The 24305-nt window shown below is 48.3% G+C and overlaps 10 protein-coding genes across 10 annotated transcripts; 6 read left to right on the top strand and 4 right to left on the bottom strand.

The window, feature by feature from the left end:
• Window positions 1-483: 483 nt before the first annotated feature.
• Window positions 484-1295, top strand: FTJAE_3083 (uncharacterized protein; the record flags this gene model as incomplete). Its single annotated transcript, XM_037349342.1, has 2 exons — window positions 484-853; window positions 910-1295. The coding sequence occupies 2 exons, from the start codon at window positions 484-486 to the stop codon at window positions 1293-1295; spliced, it is 756 nt and encodes a 251-aa protein (XP_037209771.1).
• Window positions 1296-2337: 1042 nt separating this feature from the next.
• Window positions 2338-3600, bottom strand: FTJAE_3082 (dioxygenase; the record flags this gene model as incomplete). Its single annotated transcript, XM_037349341.1, has 2 exons — window positions 2338-3371; window positions 3501-3600. The coding sequence occupies 2 exons, from the start codon at window positions 3598-3600 to the stop codon at window positions 2338-2340; spliced, it is 1134 nt and encodes a 377-aa protein (XP_037209770.1).
• An 889-nt stretch (window positions 3601-4489) lies between these two features.
• FTJAE_3081 (uncharacterized protein) lies at window positions 4490-5317 on the top strand (the record flags this gene model as incomplete). The annotated part of the gene is made up of 1 exon (XM_037349340.1): window positions 4490-5317. One exon carries the CDS (start codon window positions 4490-4492, stop codon window positions 5315-5317), a length of 828 nt encoding a protein of 275 aa, XP_037209769.1.
• An 879-nt stretch (window positions 5318-6196) lies between these two features.
• On the top strand, window positions 6197-7500 carry FTJAE_3080 (taurine catabolism dioxygenase; the record flags this gene model as incomplete). Its single annotated transcript, XM_037349339.1, has 3 exons — window positions 6197-6508; window positions 6555-7281; window positions 7337-7500. The coding sequence occupies 3 exons, from the start codon at window positions 6197-6199 to the stop codon at window positions 7498-7500; spliced, it is 1203 nt and encodes a 400-aa protein (XP_037209768.1).
• Window positions 7501-7810: 310 nt separating this feature from the next.
• FTJAE_3079 (glycoside hydrolase family 5) lies at window positions 7811-10201 on the bottom strand (the record flags this gene model as incomplete). The annotated part of the gene is made up of 1 exon (XM_037349337.1): window positions 7811-10201. The coding sequence occupies one exon, from the start codon at window positions 10199-10201 to the stop codon at window positions 7811-7813; it is 2391 nt and encodes a 796-aa protein (XP_037209767.1).
• A 617-nt stretch (window positions 10202-10818) lies between these two features.
• Window positions 10819-13215, bottom strand: FTJAE_3078 (uncharacterized protein; the record flags this gene model as incomplete). Its single annotated transcript, XM_037349336.1, has 1 exon — window positions 10819-13215. One exon carries the CDS (start codon window positions 13213-13215, stop codon window positions 10819-10821), a length of 2397 nt encoding a protein of 798 aa, XP_037209766.1.
• A 1112-nt stretch (window positions 13216-14327) lies between these two features.
• FTJAE_3077 (bypass of stop codon 6) lies at window positions 14328-15887 on the top strand (the record flags this gene model as incomplete). The annotated part of the gene is made up of 4 exons (XM_037349335.1): window positions 14328-14618; window positions 14673-14687; window positions 14734-15135; window positions 15192-15887. 4 exons carry the CDS (start codon window positions 14328-14330, stop codon window positions 15885-15887), a joined length of 1404 nt encoding a protein of 467 aa, XP_037209765.1.
• A 1101-nt stretch (window positions 15888-16988) lies between these two features.
• On the bottom strand, window positions 16989-18059 carry FTJAE_3076 (quinate utilization oxidoreductase; the record flags this gene model as incomplete). The annotated part of the gene is made up of 1 exon (XM_037349334.1): window positions 16989-18059. One exon carries the CDS (start codon window positions 18057-18059, stop codon window positions 16989-16991), a length of 1071 nt encoding a protein of 356 aa, XP_037209764.1.
• Window positions 18060-19161: 1102 nt separating this feature from the next.
• On the top strand, window positions 19162-21399 carry FTJAE_3075 (uncharacterized protein; the record flags this gene model as incomplete). Its single annotated transcript, XM_037349333.1, has 1 exon — window positions 19162-21399. The coding sequence occupies one exon, from the start codon at window positions 19162-19164 to the stop codon at window positions 21397-21399; it is 2238 nt and encodes a 745-aa protein (XP_037209763.1).
• A 675-nt stretch (window positions 21400-22074) lies between these two features.
• Window positions 22075-24014, top strand: FTJAE_3074 (FAD dependent oxidoreductase; the record flags this gene model as incomplete). Its single annotated transcript, XM_037349332.1, has 2 exons — window positions 22075-22416; window positions 22470-24014. The coding sequence occupies 2 exons, from the start codon at window positions 22075-22077 to the stop codon at window positions 24012-24014; spliced, it is 1887 nt and encodes a 628-aa protein (XP_037209762.1).
• Between the last annotated feature and the right edge of the window lie 291 nt (window positions 24015-24305).

Raw genomic sequence — 24305 nt, 5'->3', positions numbered from 1 at the left:
ATAATATTTTATACCCGTTCGATGACATATTTACAGATCACTATTGGCCAGTGAACTCTAAATCAACCCTGGTGAACTTTCTTGCACGATGTAACCACCAATAAAATCTGTTCTCAATTGAAGCCAAGAAGGCATGCATCCTCGCGACAAAACGATGAGCGGAACAATGAACCTCCCGTCATATCATCTCATGCATCTTTGTCGCGCCGCTTTCTTCAGAGTCGGCTTAACTCTGCCCCGATTCTCCAGAAGCGAATCCGAAACCATTCCCAAAGCTGACGCTGAGCTTTAACAAGACGGGTAGAACCGGACTCAGGCCATTATCAGCTAAATGGCATGCCACGCTAGGTCAGCTGGCCCATGCATCAATCACGAGTTTTCGCATTTTATACGATGAGTCAATTCGTTATCAGTCTTAAATAGAGGCAAATGTCTTGATCATGCGATTAAGTCATTGCTGATCATCATTACGTCTTTACTACAATGGCACTACAAGGCCTAACTCGGAAAATACTGGCAACGTCACTTGTTGCTGTAGTCACTGCTGGCGGTGTCTATGGCTACTCGATCCAGAAGAGTGTATCCAGAGTTGATCGGAATCTTATAACGCGGTTCAAGACCGTGCCAGAGAAATTCCAGAAATCGAGATCTGTTAGCGAGGTTGTCAACGAGAAACAGCACATGTACGACTCTGATTCTCGATACATCACGCTCGACGTACCACCTGAACATCGTGATGTATCTGATGAAGTTTTGTTGGCAAAGTTCGTCAAAGGATATTTTGGGGGTGCTGTGATTAGACCGGAACGAGTTGCTCTTTCAACTCTTGGTATGACACTCGTCAACTTTTCAAGTGAGCCTATCCTTTCCTTAATGCGAATCAGTAGTTAACAAGATGACTAGAATCAGGACCGGCTCCCAGAAAGTTGTGGTCATGCACAGAACTTCCCGACGTTTCACTACCTGCAGTCAACACCATTCTATACGGAGTCTTTCAAGTTCTTGAGACTGAGATCGGTATCAAAGTTGCGCCAAACCGCACTGAGAGCCACATCGACTTTGGCTTTGGAAGTGACACTGATGTGTTTGCTGGAGTCCACAGATTCGTGGTTGTGAGGACGAAGGAAGAGAAAAGTGAAGAAACCGTGCAAATTCACTACGAGTCCATGACTTGCAATCCTGTGCAAAACAAGCCTCTGAGACCACGATTCTTGTTCAAATTTCATGAGTTCTACGCGGACTTGTTGTTTAGGGATGCAATATCAGAGATCAAACAGTGGATGGGCCAGTCTTGATATATTGGACCGCGGAAAGGATTATCTCTTCTCTATAGCATTGCTTTACTATTGTAAGATACCAATGAGCCTATTACTCGACTATTCAACCCATTGAAACTCGTCCACAAGTATGCCTGACCGCAGGGTAAAGTCATGCTTGGATCAGCGAGTCTTTGGCTTATCTGGTGGCGGCATATCGATAAAAGTACACTGTATAACGATCCACGCAAATAACATAACCAATCCTAGAATGAAGACCTGGGTCTGTAAAGACGCAGGAGTACTCTCAAGGGTACCCCAAACGATAAGAAGTGCCGCGTTCAAGAAGGAGAGGAATGACAAGACCGCTAATTTATACTTGGCCGAAGTCGTCTTCTGAACTGACCCCGAACTGTCGTAGCTAGGAGAGAAATGACTACTAAAATGATGAACAGTCATGAGAAGACTTAGGTGTACCAAGGAGGCATAGAAGAAGACTTTTATGAGGTTAGAGATGTGCAAGGCTTCAGTTGTTAACATTGCTTACCTTTGGTAAAATCTTCGTTGGATAGATACAACATGTTGCCTGGAGAATACTGATAAGCCCGGGGTTGCTGAGTATGGCTGATGCTCGATATAATTGATTGCGAGAAGGAATTTATACTGAGGGGTAATGTTGTGATATTATCTGTGATTACAGGCCACTTCCTCTAACCGAGGTCTTGGCAGACCTTCTGGTATAGGATAGCTGTCCATAAGCAGTATCAGCCGACCAGGGCACATACCAGGTAAGGCTAGAAAGAATTAGAGGATGTACTCTGGAGGAAACTTATGTAGGACTTAGAACTTAGGGGTCATGTAAATTTACCAGTATCTCAGTAAGATAGGTATATCAAGTTGAATAAATAAAAACAGAACCTTATGTTGGGCAAACCTGCAGGTAGTGTGGACAGTCGCTTGTTTAATTATATCAAATAACTTGGTTTCAGAAGGGTTATAAACAAACAAACTTATCATTAAATAACCATGTGTATCTATTGGGCCTTTCTCCTTCTTGTCTTATCAAGCTACCATGCACCATCTAAGCACCAACTGCAACAGCCACTGGCCCTTCAGGCAGCTTACTACCAGCAATGTTACACTGTCGGAACAATCTAACCTCGTCTTCCGCAAAAGCACCGACCACTGAATGGATCACGCCCCGATTATGAAAGAGAACGAGATCTCCCTGCTCCCAATCATGAGGATAAACCCTTTCGGGAGCAATGCCAGGGCGCTGAAGCTCGTGGACCCGCTCCCGAACAGCAGCGAGATCATCGATCACAGTACCATCGGCGAGGTGCAACTTTCGAACAGCAGACGGATGAACCTGGAGTGCTAATCGGCCCGTGACAGGGTTACGCCAGCACATAGGAAGGATCTGGATCTTATCCTCCTCAACAGGCGGAAGATTCTCGATGGGAATTTCTTTGCCTTCGGAGACCAAGCCCAGACCATCGGAGCGGGACTTTGCACCACTCATCCAAACATATGGATGAGGAGCGTATTCAACCTTTGTGGTACGCACGAACTCCTTATCCTCAGGCGAAAGCCGGTCGTACATAGCGTAACCCGACACAAAGGCTGTAGTACCAAGCGGGACGGTCAACTCCTCGTTGGATCCGTCATCATAAACGAGAGTCTGCTTGCGACCTCCGGGAACACGGACGGCGAGGAGTGATGTCACCACTGGAGGAGCGAGGCCGTACAGAGCGGCGTCGATGTGCCATCTGTAGAACCTGGTGAAGTCCAGATCCTTCTCATCAGGGATAGTGGTGGCGTGGAATGTGCGATGGTGAGGATGTCGGAGCTGAATGTTCTTCAGTCCTTCATACTCCTCAACGAAGCCATTTCCAATGACTTGGACTTGAGGCTGATGAGGGATGGTCTTGAGATCAGGATGGAGGATTGAGCGCTTGGCGTCAATGGTCTTTCCATGGCCATAAGAGCCCGCAGCTTCGGGATCAAAGCGCTGAGTAATCTCATACTGGGCCTTGGGGGAAAGATGGTTCTGGTTCTTGAAGACGAGAACTTGGTGGGTGAAGAGTGCTTCACGGATTACGTCAAAGTCGGCATCTGGAAACAGTCAGCCTGGGCTCATTGCTGATGAGAGAAGTGTCTTACCAGAGGAGGTTACCGATTTTACGGGTATTCTCCCACTATGCGTTGTTTCAATTATTCACGAATATGCTTATTATATCTTACCACTGATGTTTTCAACGTCAATGTTTGAGACGATGGCACCAAAGTCAATGGTTGACTCGGCTGATGGAGAGATGGGAGTGACTGTTATTTGAGACGCCATTGCGATGATTTTGTTTGACGAACACTTGTAGCAAGCCTGTGATGAGTCTTGGTATTGAGTCTGTTGTTCAAGTGAGGACGAGGGGATTTGTCTGTCTTTTATATCGCTATCTGAGGTTGATCGTTAGAGCGGGTCGCGGCGGTCGCCTATCTTTCTTATCTGCTCCGAGGATAAATCCGCTCTCGTTATCTCTCCGTACTCCGGAGCAAAGTTACACAGTTGATAGTAATCTTAACAATCACCGATTATCCTTATCAAAGGACTGCTATCCTGCTTCTCCTATCATTGATTGATATGGCAAACAAGGCTAAGAATTGAAGCTTCGTAAATTCCATAGATATCTCAGCGAGATAAACTAAGGTGGCCCGCCAGAAAGAAAGCCCGTTGGCACAAACATACAAGAAGAACAAATGTATCTTGTTTGGCTGCACATCTGATGATATAATCAAGCTCGTGAAGTTGAATCTCATGGTTCATTCGGATGGCATTGGCTATGATCGTGGATACTGTGGTTGTGTTCTCTGTTTCAGCATTAACTGCCTTGAAATTACGAACAATCATAAATATTCTTCTTTAGTCGTCTTCCATCAATGAACACCCTGTTAACGCGAAAGAATGAAGTACCTGTTGAGCAACTGAACATACTGTCCAGCTCTTATTTCTACATGATACTGGACTTAAGTTCAATCCCTATTCCTTTGTACAGAGGCAAATTGACTAGGTTAGGTGTATGATGAAGGCCATGATCTCTCTGTGGTTGCCTGCAAATGACACATGTCCGTCAGTGCTTCAATAGTCTTGAGATTAGTATAAGATAATAAAAAAACCGTGATCTTTTAAAATCCTAAAGGGCTACCAATATCGAGAAATAACTCCAAGACCCTACATCATGTCTTCTCCAGTACCACAACGCAGACAGCCCGATATCTTCGCCAGCTTTCCCAAGCTGCCAATTGAACTACGACTGATGATATGGGAACTTGCTCTTGATCAGCCTCGCCATACAGTCCATGTATACCCTTTGGGAGATGACCATTCATCCAACGGCCCTGACCCCCAACCGATTGGTAGGTCGACACTTAATTTCATCCTCGAGAGAGAGTATGCTCTGTGCATGAGGCATAAAGGCGAGGCAACAAACGGATATGAGAAGAATGGAAAGGACAGGGGCATGTGGAGGGCATGCAGAGAGTCCAGGGATGCTATAAAGAAGAGCACCAAAGGGCCATTCGAATCATGTTTTGATAATCCCCTCACAGCTAGACTCACAAATATCTTGAACGCAGATATCATCCATCTCGTGCGTGTCTCCTATCCCCTAAACGAAATCGTCACCATGGGCGTTGATCCTGGCCGAGCCCTCACGGAAAAGGTTGATAGAGCTATAAGATCAGAAAATGTATTTCTGATTGATATCAAACGCCCTTTACATCGCATGAACGCTCTTCCAGTTGTGTGGAAGTTTGTCGACTGGTTTGCACCACTTGGCCGAGTCTTTCTTGTCGACTACGGCTTGAAGCGAAGTAGGCCTATAGAGCCTGGGGCTACTGTATCGGATGTCATATTCGAGGGAAACGGGAGGCGGTTTGTTAAAGTTCGTATGGATGGTGCTGGGTGGCAGAAGGACGTTCCGGGACAGGGGAACCAGCGTGTGCACCACCTCATTCCGGACGGACATCGTACTAGATTTCACATTGCTGCCTGCGAGTATATATAGGACTATCACTGATAGTATGAGGCTGGAGAACTGTGAGAGAGTTATGTTGAGTCTAGAGCAGTAAACACAAGGTAAGTAGACGAGTCTAAAATACTACATCGAGCGGCAGAATGCCTGGACCATGCCATACATTGTATTGCACTGTTATAGCGAAACCGAACTTGAAATGTATAAAGATTCTCTACCTTTATTTCCCTATGTGAAATAGCTCCCAATTCCGCTGGCGTTGAGATGCGGCCTATTACAGATGTGAGCTGGAACACATAGTGACCATTTTCGAAGGCTCGTTAAACCTCGTTTCAATTACCACTGAAACACCTCAATTCACTAAACAGATAAGATAGTGAGTGAATCCCATCAGATAACAAACTCGAGCTGTCAGAAGATAAATCTGATCTGATTGTGACTAACAATCCCGAAGCCACCACAACGGCACTTGTCCGTCCAAGCAATGGCGCAATCGCAACCTCTATCCTCATTAGGAAATTCCAAAGGCTAATCAACACCGCGATTATCTCCCCTGAACCTAGAAACCGTGTGAGACTGAATTGGTACCACCTCAATTAACAAAAACCCCAGATTCGTAGCACTCGAAAATAACGTCATCCCCAATTCCAGGCCCTGATTGGCTAGTTTCGCCGCTGACATGCTTAGCCTGTTTCGCTGATGGTGGGAGTACGACTCCGTGATATTGTAGCTCGAGCACGCAATACACCAACAAAGGCGTCATTACACTGCGGGGGCCGGTAACGGAAGATTCCTGGGGAAAAGGGTATATATAAGATGATTGCCGAGGATAGCAATTGATGTCAATTAACTCACTACTCAAATTGGAATTGCTGTCTTGTCTTTATAGCGTTTTTACATCAATTACATACAATGGCTCCAGGTGCTCTTATCGACGAGTCTTCTCAGACTCCTCTCCCCCAAGTCAAGAACGCAGATGCCCCTCGTTCAATCTTCCCCGACGGTATCCGTACCTCGGGTCAACATCCTCCTCTTTATGACGCATTAAAGCCTTACTCTGAGTTCCCCAAGGAGATCACTGGTCCTACGCTTTGGAAGAAGGAGGACTACGAGAACTCACCTGAGCGATGGACTCGCCCTTTCACCGATGAGGAGATTCAAGAGTTGAGCGATACAGCTGATGCTTTCATTGCCAGTGGTACTCCCCTCACTGGTATCTCCAAGGTATGATGACAGTATCATGACCCAATTTCAAAACTAACATATCCAGTCAAACTTCCCTCTTCCAAACTTGGGTAAAGTCCTCGAGACTCTTCGAGAAGACCTTCTCAACGGCAAGGGATTCATCCTTTTCAAACGCTTCCCAGCTGGAGAATGGGGTCCTCTCAAGAACGCAGTAGCCTACATGGGTCTCGGTACATACATCGGCTACTTTGTCTCCCAAAACGGCCTGGGCCATGTCCTCGGCCACGTCAAGGATGTCGGCGATGATGCTACACAAATCGACCGCGTTCGTATCTACCGCACAACAGCCCGTCAGTACTTCCATGCCGACGACTCCGACATCGTCGGTCTTCTCTGCGTCCACCGTGCCAAGGAGGGCGGTGAGAGTGATATTGTCAGCATTCACAATGTCTGGAACGATCTTCAGAAGAACAACCCCGACGTTGCTGAGCTTCTGACACAACCAATCTGGTACTTTGACCGCAAGGGTGAGACATCAGTTGGTGAGGAGGAGTGGATTAGAAACCCCATATTCTACATTGAGAACGGTGGCCAGGGTCGAGTTTACTGCAAGTGGGATCCTTACTTTGTGAGATCTCTCACAAGATTTTCTGACAAGGGTCTTATTCCTGCTCTAAGTGAGGAGCAGAAGCATGCTATGACTGTGCTGGAGGAGACTTGCCAGAAGTTGGCTTTACATATGATTCTTGAGGTTGGAGATATTCAGTTCGTCAGCAACACACATCTCCTCCATGCACGAACAGCATACACAGGTAAAATAACACATCCAACAATCATACTGGGTACGAGAGTACTGACATAACATAGACCATCTTCCTCCTGTTCCTCGAAGACATCTTCTTCGACTATGGCTCTCTACTCCCGAGACCGAAGGCGGATGGGCTCTTCCTTTCCATGATAGCAAGGAGAAGAAGAGAGGAGGCATTCAGGTTAACAACACTGCACCAAGATGTCCTCTAGATGCAGAGTAAAAGTCCTTTTTGATATATTAGCGGTCACCATTCCATCACAATTAGCATATAAGAATAATAACAGTAAAATACAATGAATCCGTTGAACATGTGATTACTCTCTATGCTTCCCTCGCGCTCTTAGTTTTAATCTTGGCTGATTGTTCATATGTCAACGGGATATGAGGCTCAGCAAACCAAGTTCAAAGACACACCATTCTTATCAGCCAGTTTTTTATTGTCTATGTGTAAAGACATCCTGTCTAATCCATTATTAACTCTACTCCAATCTATTCCCTTGAGGTCTACAGGAAAATCTAGGCTCTAACCTCTAAGGCAACCACGAGCTCAAAGGACTCATCAAAAAAGCGATCAAAAGAACAATAACAACTGGCAAGTATGTAAACATCTTAGACCAGTCAATATCCTCTATCAAGTCCTCCACACCTGTAGAAACCAAGTTGAACGGGAATTGGGGAGGATACAACTCCCTTCGGCGTCGTCCCCTCTCAAGAAGATGCTGTGCCTCATTCTCAATAGCCACGATAATGCTGTGGTACCCAGCCAAACTACTGCGCACGTATAGCGTCTGACGAGGCTTGTCAAACGTCCATTCCACGTTCGTTCCCTGGACACGTAGCTTGTGTGCGTCGTAGTGATACCCCGGGATGAAAATCTCAGTGAGGTGTGTCTTCTCATCGACAGGTTCTTTGGTCGCTGTACTGGTCCACTCATATTCGAAGCGTAGTGATTTATGGTTCCAGTTGGACTTTTTGGGAACACCTGCTGTTTTCACAGCATATGGTCTGATGATCACGTCGAGGATACGACCGCCTTTGTAAAGCTCGTCATGCTCGTGAAGATGATTCCGGTAGTCAGGTCGTACGGGGCCATTCTCGCTGACCTCGTCGCCATTGATGACTGAGAAATCCTCATTGTTCCACCCGTCGCCGTATGCAACTCTGTTATTTGGGTTGTAGTTCCACAGTGTGTAGTTGAGCTTGTTATCCTCCATTGCGGAGATCAAGCCGTTCATCAAATGGCGTTGCGTGTCGTAGCAGCCTGTGCGGAAAGCTTCTGCCTTGTTGATATCGTACGAGAGGCCAATCTCACCAATAACCATGGGGACTTTACCCAGAGATTTCTTTCCGTACTTGACAATGTTGCCAAGCTGCGCTCTGTAATTGTGTCGAAGCCCCCCGACACCAAAGTAGAGCGCGTTGAGGACAAACATGCCTCGCGTGAGACCTTGGACGTTGACGCTCATCCACGAGTGACTCTTGTTAAAAAGGACGTTAAGATCGTAGAAATGGGGCGCGTACACGAAGTTGTTCGGGCGTGGAACCTTGATCACTTCCTTCTCGGCATACTTCTGCTGGAGCCATTTCTTGTTGTCAGGATCCTGTGTCGGCCAAGGCGGGATGAACTCATTAGGGACCGGTTCAATGAAGCTAAACTGCTTCGCTTTCTTGCGCGACACACGCTCCGTGAACTTTTGCAAAAAAGGCGCATAGCAGTCATTGTACCACTCAATAGGCATTCCCTCGCGACCCGGTCGATGATCAACTTCAAAGTAATCATCATCGCGAATGCGCGCTGTCTTCTTCTTTTCGTCCCACTCCCAGACGCCATGGGCGCGCCACAGGCATTCGCCCATTCCCCGACCGTGGCCGATAGGCTGATCATTGAGGGACAGCCATGCAGAGCGACCTTTGGGGTCAATACGAGACTTGTGAGATACACGAGTTGGGAATGGCCATGTTTTGACATAGTAATCGACATCTTGGGCATAGCCACTTCCAAGGGCGAGAGCCTGTGCGAGGGATGGGCAGTGGCCGATGTGTAAGTCGGTGTCGTAGTTCCAGAAGTGAAAATGATGAAGATTGACCAGGCCGCGATGGGGTTCGTTCATAGGTTCAAAGCCGATGCATGCTTCGAGATGACTGACTTCATCTGCAAGGCGACCGAAGGCTTCAACGCAGGCGTCTTGAAGGAATTGTTGTGCTGATACCTCATCACCAGCGTCCTTTTTGCGACGACATTTGAGATTGGGAGCTAAAGCATCACCAGCCCAAAAGAGAGTAGCCATTGTCGACGCAGCGAGCTTCTGGTAACCTGAAGGCCACAAGAATGGACCACCTGGCTCTTTTGGATTTGGTGGTTCACTCGCACGTTTCTTCTCATCTTGACTGTGGACATACGCAGCGCCTGTATCGGTGAAGGCCTCGATATCGAGACCTACAACTTCAAAGGTCCAACCAGGCGCACCACTTCCACCACTGTACCTACTCCAAACATCTTGGTGCGCACAGACAAAGCACTTGATACCATACTCCGGCATGAGTTCAATCAATTGGCGCAGGTAGTCGATATACTCTGTGTCCAGGTCCTCAGGGTCTGGCCCAGCATGACCAATTGACTCCCAGGTAACAAGCAATCTCACAAAGGGCATACCCCAAGCCTGCAGACGCCGAAAGTGCAGCGGCGCATCTTCCAATGGAAAAGGCCTACCCACAAAAGTGACGATGCGATGGTTCTCATAGAAGCCATGATCCAGGTGAGACAGGCCGTTCGGCTCAGTGGGTAGTTTAGAAGCACCCGAGATGTTTAGGCCGCGGAGGGAGAGGACGCGGTTGTAGTTGTCGATGAAGTACTCGTCCTTGATACGAATTGGACCGCCTAACGCAGCGTCCGAGAGGTCAGCTGCTGCGTGGATGGACATCTTGGGTGTGATTGAGCGTGCGAAGCGGAGGACACGGTTGGGACACGCAAGCTGAAGTGGCAGTTGAGCTGTCAGTACAGGCAGCACCGCTGAGCTCTAAAGTACTCCACTGAGATTTGCTTGGCTTCTCTATTCTTAGCGGTGTGGCACCAGTATCACCGTAATTGACATGGATCATTTGACAGGTGCGCCAGAGCAAAGATCAGAGGAAACTGTAAAATGAGGAACGCAAGGTGGATTTGTGAACTGTGTGATCTCTTCACACTGGGACATTAAGGTCTATCAGTATTTTGGCGTGGTGGGAAACGTTGATTGACAATGCCATTGTGACCATGACCTCATCAGATGTGTTGCTAGATGGGCACGATTAATATTGAAGGGATTTGGACAACTTCTTCGGGCGTCTCGGCGGGAGATTATACAAGCTTTACACAGATTCAAACTCAATTGACAATGTAAAAATGTAGGTCATGTCTTCATAAATTAAAAAGTTGCTTCGCAACACCAAATATCCAACGCTATGCGCTCATATCCAAATGTGCTTCCATTGCTTCAATGCCATACGCTAACAATGCACCAGCCTGTACCAAAACCCATCCAGAAGAAAAGAAAAGCATCTAATTTTCCTGTCTGTCCCTCCTGTTCACCATCGCATAACTCATTCTGCGCGCCGCCCTGTCTCCCCAATTCATCACCGAGAGACCTGGTGAGCGTCCTGTGGCCATAGCCTTTTCCTGGCTCACGTCGCCCTCAACGCCGAAGGAGTAAGTCCTCTCGCCAGTTCGATCAGATACAATTCCGAACCCAATCTTGCTACTCTTGACGTCAGCTTCCCTCTCCCATCGAAGCTTGTCAAGACTGGAAGCTCTCGTGGCTGCAAGAATGGCAGAGAAGCTGAGACTTCGCATCATGGCATCCTCTTCCATGGCGTTCACGCCAGACGCCACAGCAAGAATGGTGATTCCCATGGATAACGCGTACACTGCCCATAATTGCGCATAATTGTAGAAGAAGCAGTTTCTGTTCTGCCATCTGACGCAAGGGTAGTCCAAGTCTGGGCCACTGTCGAATCGTCCTGAGTATTTCGACGGGTCAGCTGCCCAAGACACCACAGACATTTGCGGATCGGACAGGAATGATATCAAAATTTCCTCATAGAACTTTTGCACCTCGAGGGGGAAGTTTGCGACTGGTAGGTAATTGAGACGATCAAGCAATCTCGTTTGGAGAATCTCGCTGTTAACGTTGAAGTTGGGCATTGTAGTGGTACCATTCAAAATGGCCCGCAATTGACTTCCCACGGCGTGGTAAGCGGCTGTCAAGCGATAATTCTTGGTGTCATTGGGGAACACATAATTATCCTCTGGCGTCGCCAAGGTCCGGTCCTTGAGCCTCTTATCGGGGTCCTTCTTATCGGGGATGAAGGTCGTATCTATGACCTTTTTGAGAAACTTACGCTCCTGGACATCGTGATACTGAACCCCGCCACTATGGTTGAACTGAACCTTGTACTTGGTCTGGTAGTGCTCACAGCCAAAAATGGTGGGGGTGTAGGCTTTGAACCAGTCGCCTTCCTGAGGTTTGTCGGGCTGCGGCTTGGTTCTGTCCTCAACATCAGCGTAACCAAACCAAAGGATGGGCTCTGTCCGGAAGGCAGCAAAGTTCCTTGGGTAAGGCGGTTTCGCCTTGGGTCTTCCACCAGCTTCTGCGACCATCTGGGGATTCTCGTAATCTCCTCTGTCCAGCATCGCATAGTATGTGAGATTTCCCATGGGAGCGAGGACTGATGTGTCAAAAGGACACTCTGCGTCACCTAGCTTCTTCACTTTGGCTTTCACTCCCGAAGCCAAATCCGTGCATTTATATCCTGGGCCAACGAACTCAATGGTATAAGAGCAATTCCAACCCTTGCCGCAAATGTCCGCAGGCGCTTTCGGGCGCATAATAGCCTGCTGCGTGTATGCTGTTTTTAAAGCGATGGTGTCGAATTGACGACTCGATGCCGTGAAGTAGTCAAACTCCTCAGGCTTGTTCTTATCGGGTGTTTCTCCCGCGGGAGCAGTGGAATTCCACAGGGAGACGGATGACTCGAAGTAACCATCAACTCTGACAGGGTTTCTCCAGTATACAGTCTCTTCATGTGTGAAATTGAGAGTGCGAACATTCTGACAGCGTGTTATCTCTTCCTTCCGTTGTGGTACCACAGTAAGGGTATAAGATGTAAAAATGACAATTAGAGGCGACGTCCAGATGAATATTGTAAGTGCCATTGCGAACTTGGCATTTACCCAAGCTTCCCAATTGAGAAGGGCTGTCAGATCCTCGGAGGCCGCGAAAAGCGAGTCAAGAGTGGAGAGCGTAAGCATCTTGCGACGGATCATCATCAAGACGCGCTGTCGGAAAGCGAGCACCACGGCATTGAGAAAGCAGGCCTTGGAAAGGAATGCTAACAGAGCGCCGTATCGGAACTTGCCCTGCTGGTCGTTGGCGAGTTGTCCATGCAGTCCGCGATAGTAGAAATGGTGGCCCACGGCAAATGCGATCCCCGAGAAGACGAGGACGTACATGCTCCAGGATGGCTTCCATTCGTGTATCCACCAATTTATCAATCTACTTCGAGGAGGGCCATTTGGTGGGACACCAGGAGGACCTTGAGGCACATCGGGAGGGCTGTTCTTCGGCAGCTCACTGGCCATCAAAAGCGAAGCGTTGCTGTCCTCCCTGTAATTCTGAGGTCGACCGGTGCCCGGCGTGTGAGGATACGCCGGCTCCCATATCCCCAGCGGTGTCGAGGCGCCGTAGTAGGCCGTATCGGTCGTGGTCTGCCGTTGTAGATATGGTTGATGAGTTGCGCGCTGGGCAAAGGACGAGGTCGAATAGTCAGGAGAGGTATACGGCGAGGTATTCTTCACGGACCCGATAGGCTTCCTAGCGATAGAAGGACTCGTGGGCTCCCAATTCGATTGCGCGTGTTGTGAAGAGGGATCGTGATCAGGGTAATCCCTCAGCTCCATGGTGACGGGGAGGAGGAGCTGGAACTCAACAGCAGCTGGAGCTGTAGGTAAATTGAGTTATGGTTTGGAGAGGCCCTAGCGGCCCGGTCAGTTCCCCGCAGTGCCCTGAGCTTAAAAGCGGGAGGAGGTCGGCCTTTGCTTGGCAACGGGTTGAGACTTTTATTCGCTCGCAGGTGATCGATTAGTATCTGAGAGGAAGATGAGAAGAAGGAAAAAAAGACCCTGAAGGGTTAAAAGAAGAGACCACGGCATTTCCCACCCATTCCCAGCCTTGTTGGATTCAGCACTAAACCCATCTCTGCAATGTCACCGTTCAGGGCTGAGCTTTTTTGTTCTGTCGGGGGGTGACATGGCTGGGTTCCTGGTAGGGCTGGTATTTCGTTAATTGGCTTCCTGGGAGAGCAGCTGAGGGAGAGCAAAAAGCCACAGAGTCCAATGGTCTCACGCCAACGTGGTCTGGACTTTGGAAGAAGCTTGCGCTTGCTGACTGCTACTAAGCCCCCCTGCCTCCGCCACTGCCACTGTTGATTATAGTGAGAGAGCCCCAGGCTAAGGTGGTACCCAAATTACATTATGGAGCCCACCTCAGATTACCACGCGTCGAACCCGCTGCTGGGTGTCTTGGCGAAGGCCGATGCCGATGCGATCCAACGCTGATCTGTTGCATATTGGCTGATGCTGTTTCTGCATGTGAGACGGGACAAAGGATTGATGTTACGTATGTGTTCTGCTTACTGTTACTGTTACCGTCACTTCTTGCGGTTGAGGATACGAAGCCATGATTCACAATCGTAAGAGGAATAAGCATACTCCGTACCTAACTTAAAATGCTAACCCCTAATTTGTTACCCGAAGCTCTTCCTCTACGGCCCGACGAACCGTCTCGGGTCTCGTGTATCCATTCCTGATCTGGTTATACTCTCAACTCATCGTAAAGTGCTGAACGATTATCCGCGTACAAGATCCACATGATGTCGTCAACAACCAAGTTTAAAAGAAAGAAATAGATCGCATCATGTCGCTGAGAATCCTCCTCCTGTTTTCCACTTCCTTTATTATAGACGGCGTTTAAATTTAACCTAAACCTCCGTTCCTGTCAGCACATCTCCACTATGGCTGCCTCTTCTACAGCCACAATTGGCTCCTACGAGCTGACGTCTCGCGCAATCAACGAGCCCCCTGCCGCTGCGGTCCGTGAGGGATCGGGTATTTTTGACGAAACTCGGAGGCTTGGCTCTCGCTACGGTGAAGATTACTCAGACGGTGGTGTTGAGAGCGTCGCGGCACAGAATGCTTCCGCGGAGGTTGCTGAGAGCTGGAAATATCCCCGCCAGAATGTTTTCAGGACCGGAGCGGCGTTTTGGAGTCTTTTGACCTCCGGGGCTAATGATGCTGCATACGGTGTACGATCCCTGTGAAATCCCCTGCTTGATACAATTTCTGACATTAAATGACAGGCCTTGATCCCATACGTACGTAAACTGGCTCCCCGAGACCTGAGTTACTAACAGATCGCAGCTAGAAGAATATTACAACTTGAGTTACATTATAGTGTCTCTTGTTTTCCTCTCGCCCTTTGTCGGTTATATCTTAGCAGCAGTACTGAATAATACACTGCATCGGCGGATTGGACAGCGAGGAATTGGTATTACTTGCGGAATTTGTCATATTCTCGCCTACATAATCATTGCCGTTCACCCTCCGTACCCAGTCTTGGTTCTTGCGTACTGTCTCGCTGGTTTCGGAAACGGAATCAGTGATGCTGCTTGGAATGCCTGGATTGGCAATCTTGATAGGGCCAATGAGACTCTTGGCTTCCTTCATGCCTTTTACGGCGTTGGAGGAGTCATCAGTCCTCTTATCGCAACTAACATGATCGCAAAGGCTAACTTGCCTTGGTATACGTTCTACTATGTTATGGTGAGTCACACATATGGGTATGTTCTTAAAGGCCCAGTATTAACTGCTGTGCTTAGATCGGGTTGGCCACTATCGAATTTGTTACTTGCACCTGGGCATTCTGGCCCAATGGCCCAGAAGTCTACCGTCAAACCATGGACGCCAGCAACGAGGACAACCAGGGCATGAAGGAAGCCTTGTTTAAGCTTCCTTTCGCTCGTGTGACTTGGCTTTGTGCCGCATTCCTCCTCTGCTACGTTGGCGTTGAGGTTTCTGTCGGTGGCTGGATCGTCCAGTTCATGATTCGCGTGCGAAAGGCTGAGAACTACCCAGCCGGTATGACCTCCATGGGCTTCTGGTTGGGTCTCGCCGTTGGACGTGCTATTCTAGGGTTCGTGACTCCACTACTTGGTGTCAAAATTGCAGTGTCTCTATATTTGCCTACCGCTATAACACTGCAGCTAATCTTCTGGCTGGTTCCGAGCTTTTATGTCTCAGCAGTAACAGTAGCACTCCAGGGATTCTTTCTTGGTCCATTATTCCCTGCAGTAGTCGTTGCTACTACGAAGATGTTGCCCAAGCACTTGCATGTCAGTACTATTGGTTTCGCAGCTGCTTTTGGTGGTAGTGGTGCCGCAATTCTTCCTTTTGCCGTGGGTGCTATTGCCCAAGCCAAGGGAGTCAAGACTCTCCAGCCGATTATCCTGGCTTTCTTGACTGCATTGCTAGGACTTTGGCTATGTCTCCCAAGAATTGGCAAGAAAAGGGATTAAGGATCAGATACAGTCAATCATTGTATCGCTTTCTTGTCAAAGCCAGGTCAAACATAGTTCAGCTCCCCAATAGACTTAGACTTAAGCTCAACGATAGAACGATGCCCTATGCAAAGTAAATTGTTTCTCCGCAGAGTAGTCAAGTAATGTGAAGTCTTAAAGAACCACGATCCCCAGCCAGCCTGTGCGTCTTTGGAAGCCAGGGGGACTCAACCCTTCAAAGCCATACCCTAGGTGTTATCATTAAGTCCCAAGTATCTCAGCATTGTGTTACAATGACTACAGCCGATTCCCAAGCGGCGACCCAATGCTCTCATAAGGTCTGATCGATCATGGGCTAGTTGCTGTAGATCCTGCGAGTGTGCCATCTGCTAGCCTCGCATGGACGAAGCGCCAACAACCACCACTCTCCAGGGGAAACAGGTAACAAAAAGACGAGTCCTCGACTTGTAACTTGGTGCTTGATAATAGCTTGGCTTAAGTCGTTGGATATAGTAAAGAAACCTCTGGCAATTCCTTAGATCCGCAGTAGAGCTGCTGGGGTCGGCATGTCTATAGGCACCCGGTTCTGGCCGCACTGATATCCCCAGGATCTAGTTTCTGGCCTGATGGTCTAGCGGTATGATTCTTGCTTCGGGAGTGACATCTCAGTTCTGTTTATAAAGAACTATAGTTTGCGAGAGGTCCCGGGTTCAATCCCCGGTCAGGCCCTGTTTTTGCTGGTTGGGCTGCCTGGTCTTCTTTTTGATGATTGGGATACCATTCAGAAGACGGTTTAAGATGGCTTCGTAATGCCCTTGGGGTGCACACGACGAGCTTGGTTGTTGAGACTTGTATAATTTAACTTCCCGCTGCGAGCGAGAACGCTCTTCTTTGTCAGTATTGATGAGGAAATAGATATTTGTTTAATCATGTAAACTCATTGAAGATAGAAGCTGATGAGAAGAATGAACTTAGGAGTACAATAGTTGCTCAGAGAATAACATAGTTTCTATCCATTATTAATATATGTTACAGAGTATAATCTAGGGAGCCTCAGTATCCTATTATAGTCCGTCTTTGAATTCTTAGAAATCTCGAAGAGCCTGAAGCACTATCCATTTAGAGTCCAAAACCAGAAGTGTCAATATCCACTGTCTTGTCCTCCTTTAATGCCTCTTTCACAGCCTGGCAGACAACAAGTGCAGCCAGACCATCTCTTGGTGTACAACTCGGAGTCGCCTCACCACGAATAACCTTGATGAAGTGATCTAACTGTAGCTCGAAAGGCACACCATCGGGAACAGGGACGTTCTTCTGAACAAGCTCCTGGTGCCATGACTTCTGACCTTCAACATAGGAAGACAAAATCATATCTGGCACACTCAATGATGCGTTGGTGCCAAAGATACGATAAAAGTCCTTTCCAGTCTTAGGAATCAGAGGGTTCTCTCCAGTACCGGACTCAAAGTTATGCGGTGACGGAACATTGTCTGAGAACAGGAAGCTTCCGACGGCACCGGACTTGAATCGAAGTGTCAGAACTGCACCCTCTTCAGCCTCAAACCCACGCTGTGATATAGTCTTCTCTGCATGAACCCGTGTAATGGGACCAAAGAGATAGTGCAACAGATCGATCTCATGGACGAGATTGATGAGAACAACACCGCCCGTATTCTCTCTTCGCCATTCCCGTGGAGGGTCAAAGTATTCCATTGGTTTATAAGTCGCCCAAATTCCATTCACTGCAATGATTTTCCCAAGAGAACCAGAACCCACAGTTTCTTTTGCAGTCATCATATAGGGATTGAATCGTCGATGATGAGCGACCAAAGCCTTGACGTTTAATTTATCGAGATGATCAACCAAATCCTTTCCACTCTCAATATCTGTACAGAAAGGCTTTTCAATGAGGATGTGAATACCCGCCGAGGATAACTCGCGAGCCAGAGGGACGTGTGTGTGATTGGGAGTGCAGATAATGGCTGCTTGAGGCTTAGTCGACGATTGTAGCATATCGGCCACGGATTTGAAGTAGGCAGCTCCAAGCTCTTGAGCTAATTGCTCGCCATTTGGCATGAGATCGACAACAGCTACCAGCTTTGCTTGGCTGTTTTTGATCACAGTCTGGGCGTGACGAGGCCCAATCAAGCCGACACCAATGATGGCAAATGTGATGGGCTCGGAAGACATGTTGAATCAAAGTGAGCCGTGCTCTCTGATGATCACAAACAATGTGGACTTCTAGACAATTTATACCTTGATATCGGCTCCTTGTGACTCATGTTTACCGCCAAAATGTTTACCCCAGACCCGTTGAAATGACCCACGCGGGGTATGGGGAAATGGTAATTGAGGCCAACGGCGCGATGGATTTAGTATCGCGTTAAACATTTTACCGTCCCAAAAATGATCTGATAACTGATAGTTAACTTAGTACCTACTAGGTAATTTAAGAGACTTAGTACCTAGCTAGGTACTACGGAGTACTGGAAAGCTATCACATGCTCCAAATTGGGCTGTCAAACACTATTGCGACAACACAGAGACCAGACATTATGAGTGGGTGAGTGAGGGTGAGGATGAGGATAAGGATGGATTAAGGTTAAATGAGTGAATGGGAATATCTGTAGTGATGTTAATGATGATTGATTTTAGGTGACCTACTCCCCATTTACGATCCCTAGCACTTCTGATGCCCCGTCTTCGGCGGCGGTCCGGTCAAGTACCTCGGAGTCAAAAGGCGCTCCCGAGGGCGCAAGAAAATGTCCAATTTTTAACTATCAAGGTGCTAAAGAAATAAGGTTAGCGATTCACCGAGTTTACATCAAACTTACGGAGTACTTGGTTTCCTTTTTTCTACCTACCAAGTCCAAGAAATCCTTCACTTTCTTTTAACCTCCTTAGGGGCGTTTGCCGAGATGTGTTGGGCTGGAATATTGTTTGACCGTTCAACCATAAAGGCCCCTATTCCAAAAATATAAGCGTCAAAACCAAGTACCCAGCAACACGGTTAAGTCGAAGAGACTCATATGACAGTCCCATCCCCAAGATGCCTCACGATGAAAGCCTTTCCGGCAGATATCGACAAGCGAGGGACTCCTACCCTTTTCCGTTGAAGAACACACCAGCAGAAGTAGTTGAAGCTGAGTCAAAGAGAAGGGGGAGAATCATTTTTCAAAACTATGAAATCCTTGGAAAAATTCTCGAACGGCACGAAGAGAGCATACAAAAACGATGGCTTAAGAAAAGCAGAAAGCAGCGGCTCCAGATTCTTCTTAGTGCATGGCCAGACATGCCACCAACCCATCGGCCTTTTTACGACTTTTGGCGACAATTAGAGACGGACCCCGAGGTCAAGGTCAAGCATCATAGTTCAATACTGTGGCCTTTCATCAACAAGGACTCCCTTGGGAAGCCTACGCCGCTCCTCTTGCTTCTTAATTCCAGAGGCCGTCAACCGCCCCCTTTCTTCCTTGACGCGGATGCACAAAACGTCCATAGAGCAGTATTGACCGACGTGCTAGTAGATGGCCCGCCGTTCCCCACGGACCGCATGCAATTGATCCTCCGGGGCATCTCCTCTGGTGACGTCTATGGAACTCTGAGAGAAGTTCCAAACGTTGACCGGGGAACCTGGCTTCATTTGTCAACCAAAGACTACGACTGGCCTACATCTGACATATATGGCAAGAAGTGGCTTGTAAATCAATTCGGGGCTCCAGCCGGCATGGTGATTCTAGAGATACAGGAGCGCTTAATGGACTTCCTTGTCAAATGTTGCCATCAAATTCTTCATGATATTGAGCCGGAAAATCTGTTCAGCGATGTTTACCCTGTTCAGCCTGAGCCGGAACTCCCCGCGAATACTCAGACTCAGGGGATACAAACGTCCCTGCTCGAGATAACTGTCGAAGCCCCCTACCGTGTACTAACTCGGCTTGACTTTGCCAACCTTGAGAAGTTGTTTGCGGCCAAAGCCAGGGCTGCAGAGGATCACATTTGGGCGATGCGCGAGGATCCCAATTACTTTGTGGAACAAATCAGTGATATGCACGATCATATGCAACTCATAGGCTTCAGAAGAAAACACACAAGCACATGGGGAGCAGCCATTGCCGACGTTTTGACTAACGCGTACACATTGGTCGAGATCTTCACAGAAATCCATCGAATTACCAAATGCCTGCGAGAAATGCAGGAGAAGTACGCGAGCGTCATATCACCTACAGAGAAATTGCCAGTTGATTACAACAACCAGATTCGCCACTTTCTCTCTTTCGTACTGACTAGTAGAGAGGTGTTCCTAGAGAAACTAGAGTTTTTGGTCAAGCGTTCTCCCCGGTTACGAGCCGCTGTCGCTCTCTCGCACAATCACCCTGAGACTCGGGAGAGACCCCTGACCCTCAACGAGAACTTTTTAGTCGAGTGGGTAATCTGGCAAATATATGGTGCGAGGGGCAGACTGGATTGTGAGAGTGTCGTTCCTGATATCTATGTTATGAACCTGGCCATAAACGACCTGGAATTGCAGGTGGTAAGGGACAAGGCAATTCTAGACTTACTATCACCGACTGCCCGAGCCATGCTTGGTGACTTCGCGATAATCATCCAGACTTTGCATGCGCTCGAGCGTTTCGAGCCGTGGAACCGAGGTTTCGGTGTTAGCCCTGGCGATCATTCCATGGATTGGTCGAAAGACATCATCGGAAACAAGATTGACATTTGGGGAGAGTTCAAAGAAGCTATCCAAATAGAGCCAGCGCCGGACCTCATTCAGTTTTGCGAGCCTGACCTGGGGAAGTTCACCTATCCTGTATACCGACGCAAGAACAAGGAAAATGTTGAGATGATGCGGCGAGCGGAGTGGAACCTAGATGCTTTCTGGGCCAGAGCAGATCGGTATCTCTACGAAAGAACGGAGGACATGGATGAAAGTATCCTGACAGGACTGCTCAAAAGCCCTCGTGCCCTGCACCGGACACCTGAATGGGTTGAGCCCACGAAAGAGAAGAGGAAAGTGCTCGACATTGAGCAACCCATGTCGACCTTTTTCTTTGGGTTGTCCAGTGACGATAGAGACACTAAGGCGTCAGGTCGTCTTTCAGTGAAGCCAGACAAGGCGAAACTCAAGACAAAAGGAACTTCAACCAAATCAACTGAAGTCGATGAAGCCCCAGCTGAAGCGATGACCCAAGTTACGCTCGAGGATCCAAAGCCGATATTCAAGGTTGACCGACGAGCACTCAAGACATTTCGCATTCTCTTTTATGACCCAGATGTTACTTCTACCCCCGGTGAAGTTCCATGGAACGACTTTTTGCATGCGTTGACTTCAGTTGGGCTTGCTGCCGAGAAGCTATATGGGTCTGTATGGCAATTCTCGCCATCTACTCTGGAGGCTAATGCGAGTATACACTTTCACGAACCTCACCCACATAATAAGGTGCCCTTTGTTATTGCTAGGCGCCATGGACGGAGACTTTACCGAACTTATGGGTGGATTGGGGAGCAATTTGTACTCGACAAGTAAGATTATGGGGGCTGAATTATTAGATAGAACATGAGATAAGTATTGTGTTGAGGTCGAACATGGATTAGATGCGATGAGGGTTAACTGAAGGGATGCAGTGGCAGGACGGACTAGTCTCAAATACTTTATTTAATAAACGAAAGAGCTGCTGACTTCCATGATTATGAGTGACCCAAGAGGCTCGGGGCAATATGAGTGAAGAGCCAAGGTCTTGCATTTTTGCGCACCTTTGGAACCTGCGACAACCAAGTGAGACGGTGATGGCCTACTGGGGTAAACCTTCCAAACTCGGATACTACTTCAAGTTCACTCCGTATATCGGAAGCGACGGTAATTAATTGCTTTGAAGTTGATTGGATCGAGATTTCAGGGTCTCATACTGGAGTGCCAGGGCCTCGATGGTGTAAGAGCGTGGGGCACAAGCGTGATTGAGACTAACAAAGACGCAATATGGTGAAAGAGGAACGGGAGTTGCGACAGCGAATGGCCATGCAGAATGATTAGATTACGACATGATGTAACAGAAGAGCTAGCTAACGTGCTCATGGGCAAGATGCGATAAGGATAGAAGAATAGCTCAAGGTATTGAGTATCCCAGTCCTGTCGCCTGAAGAGGTTCATCGGTAATTGAACATTCACCATCATTCCCGAGCACCATATTCCCATCAATTAACGATGGCGACCGCAGCAGTAATTAACGGCGCAATCAATGACTTCAATAATAGAGACTCAGACTTACCGAGCGTCGCTGTAGAGAGTGCACCGGCTGAGAAGTCAACCCCAATTACCCAGACCAAGGACCTCGCGCCAACAACCGTACGAAATGGACCAAACGTAGACAAGACATCGCCTTATTACAACCCTCGCTTGAAATTGGTCGACAGATTCGTTGACGAGCCACGTCCGCTAAGAGTTGGTGTCATTGGCGCTGGCCTGGCTGGAATCACAGCAGGCATTCTTCTACCAGCCAAAGTCCCTGGCATCAAGCTTACCATCTACGAAAAGAATGCCGATGTGGTACGTCAAATCATCAGATTTCTTGAATGTTGGTAGAACTGACAAATCTGTAGGCAGGAACATGGTTTGAGAACGTTTACCCCGGTGTAAGATGCGATATTGCGTCGCACGTCTACCAAAGCACATTCGCGCCCAAGACAGACTGGTCGGACAAGTACGCACCCGGCCACGAGATCCGTGAATACTGGCAATCGGTCGCGCGAAAGTTTGACGTCTACAAATATGTCAAGCTCAATACCAAAGTCGAGGGTACAACCTGGGACGATGAAGAGGGTGTCTGGATCACGAAGCTACGGAACGTGAAGACGGGCGAAGAGACGGTCGAGAAGAACGAGTTCATCTTGACCAGTATTGGACGATTCAATGACTGGAAACTACCCGATTATCCCGGAATATCGGAGTATAAAGGACATCTTCGCCATGCCTCCAATTGGAGCACGGATTTTGATCCCAAGGACAAGACGGTCGCTGTCATTGGCAATGGAGCGAGCGGTATCCAAGTCACCGCGAACCTGCAACCAATTGTCAAGCGACTTGATCATTATGCTCGTAACAAGACATGGATTGCGGCATCTTGGGCTGGTGAAGAGCGAAAGATTGAGGCCCAGCCATATACTGAAGAGGAGAAGAAGAAATGGGCAGAAGACCCTGACGCATACTTGGCCTTCCGAAAGGACCTCGAGAGCTTATACTGGACACGATTTGACTCGTTCTTCCGGAACAGCGAGTCGAATCAGAAGCTCCGCGAAGCGTTCATCGACATCATGAAGAAGCGACTGGTGAAGAAGCCAGAGCTACTTGAGCACATCGTACCAGACTTCTCGCCGAATTGTCGACGTCTGACACCGGGGCCGGGATATCTCGAGGCCATTACAGAGGATAACGTGGAGTACATCCGTACTCGAATTAAGCGCTTTACGGAGACGGGAATCGAGACTGAGGATGGCAAGCAGAGAGATGTCGATGCTGTCATTTGCGCGACCGGCGCAAACGTTGACATGGTTCCAGCATTCCCCATTCGCGCTCATGGACAGGAGCTCAGCAATCTGTGGAAGGCTGATGGAACATATGGATATCCTTACACATACTTTGGACTTGGAACACCTGGTTTCCCCAACCTTCTCTTCGTCCATGGACCGCAAGCAACAGGGCCATCGGGAACAGTCCCTCACAGCGTCGAGACTCAATTGACATACTTCGCCAAGGTCCTGCGCAAGGTCTCGCATCAGGGCATTAAGTCTCTGAGCCCCTCTAAACAAGCAGCCGACGACTTTGTGGAGTACTCAGATGCCTTTTTCGCAAAGACAGTTCTTACAGATAAATGTAGTTCATGGTACAATGGCGGTAGGCCTGGTGCTAGAATTCACGGGCTCTGGCCAGGAAGCGCAGGGCATATCACATTTGTGCGACAAGAGCCTAGATGGGAAGATTGGGAGTACAAGTATATCGGCGACTCTAAGAACCGCTTTGCGCATTACTTGGGCAATGGATGGACCAAGAGAGAGACGGACACAGAGGCTGACCAAACGCCGTATCTTCAAAGGCCAGATAAGATCGATTTGCGGGATATTCACGAGAAGTGGTGGAGTATTCCATAGAGAGTTAGTCTAGTAGATTCGACAATGCATAAAGTGAAGATGAGCTTTTGGGCGAGATCTCGTCATGACATGGTCCCACGCACGTAATCGCGCGACTCGCCCGCACCTCCACGTGGAGAGCCCGTCCAATCTATCACGACTGCACTAAAGCATCGGAGCCGCTAAACATCCTTGCATTAGCTTCGTTAATGGGGCCATCTTTCTCGGGGAGTTGATCTCAGATCCTGCCTCCACGCACGCAGACTGATACTCGAGGCGTAACCGAGGACAAGCCAAAGGACGAGACTCTGC

This window comes from Fusarium tjaetaba (assembly GCF_013396195.1).
Source record: "Fusarium tjaetaba strain NRRL 66243 chromosome Unknown NRRL66243_c0000062, whole genome shotgun sequence".
NCBI classification, from domain to species: Eukaryota; Fungi; Ascomycota; class Sordariomycetes; order Hypocreales; family Nectriaceae; genus Fusarium; species Fusarium tjaetaba.
This window is presented reverse-complemented; position numbering and strand designations above follow the sequence as displayed.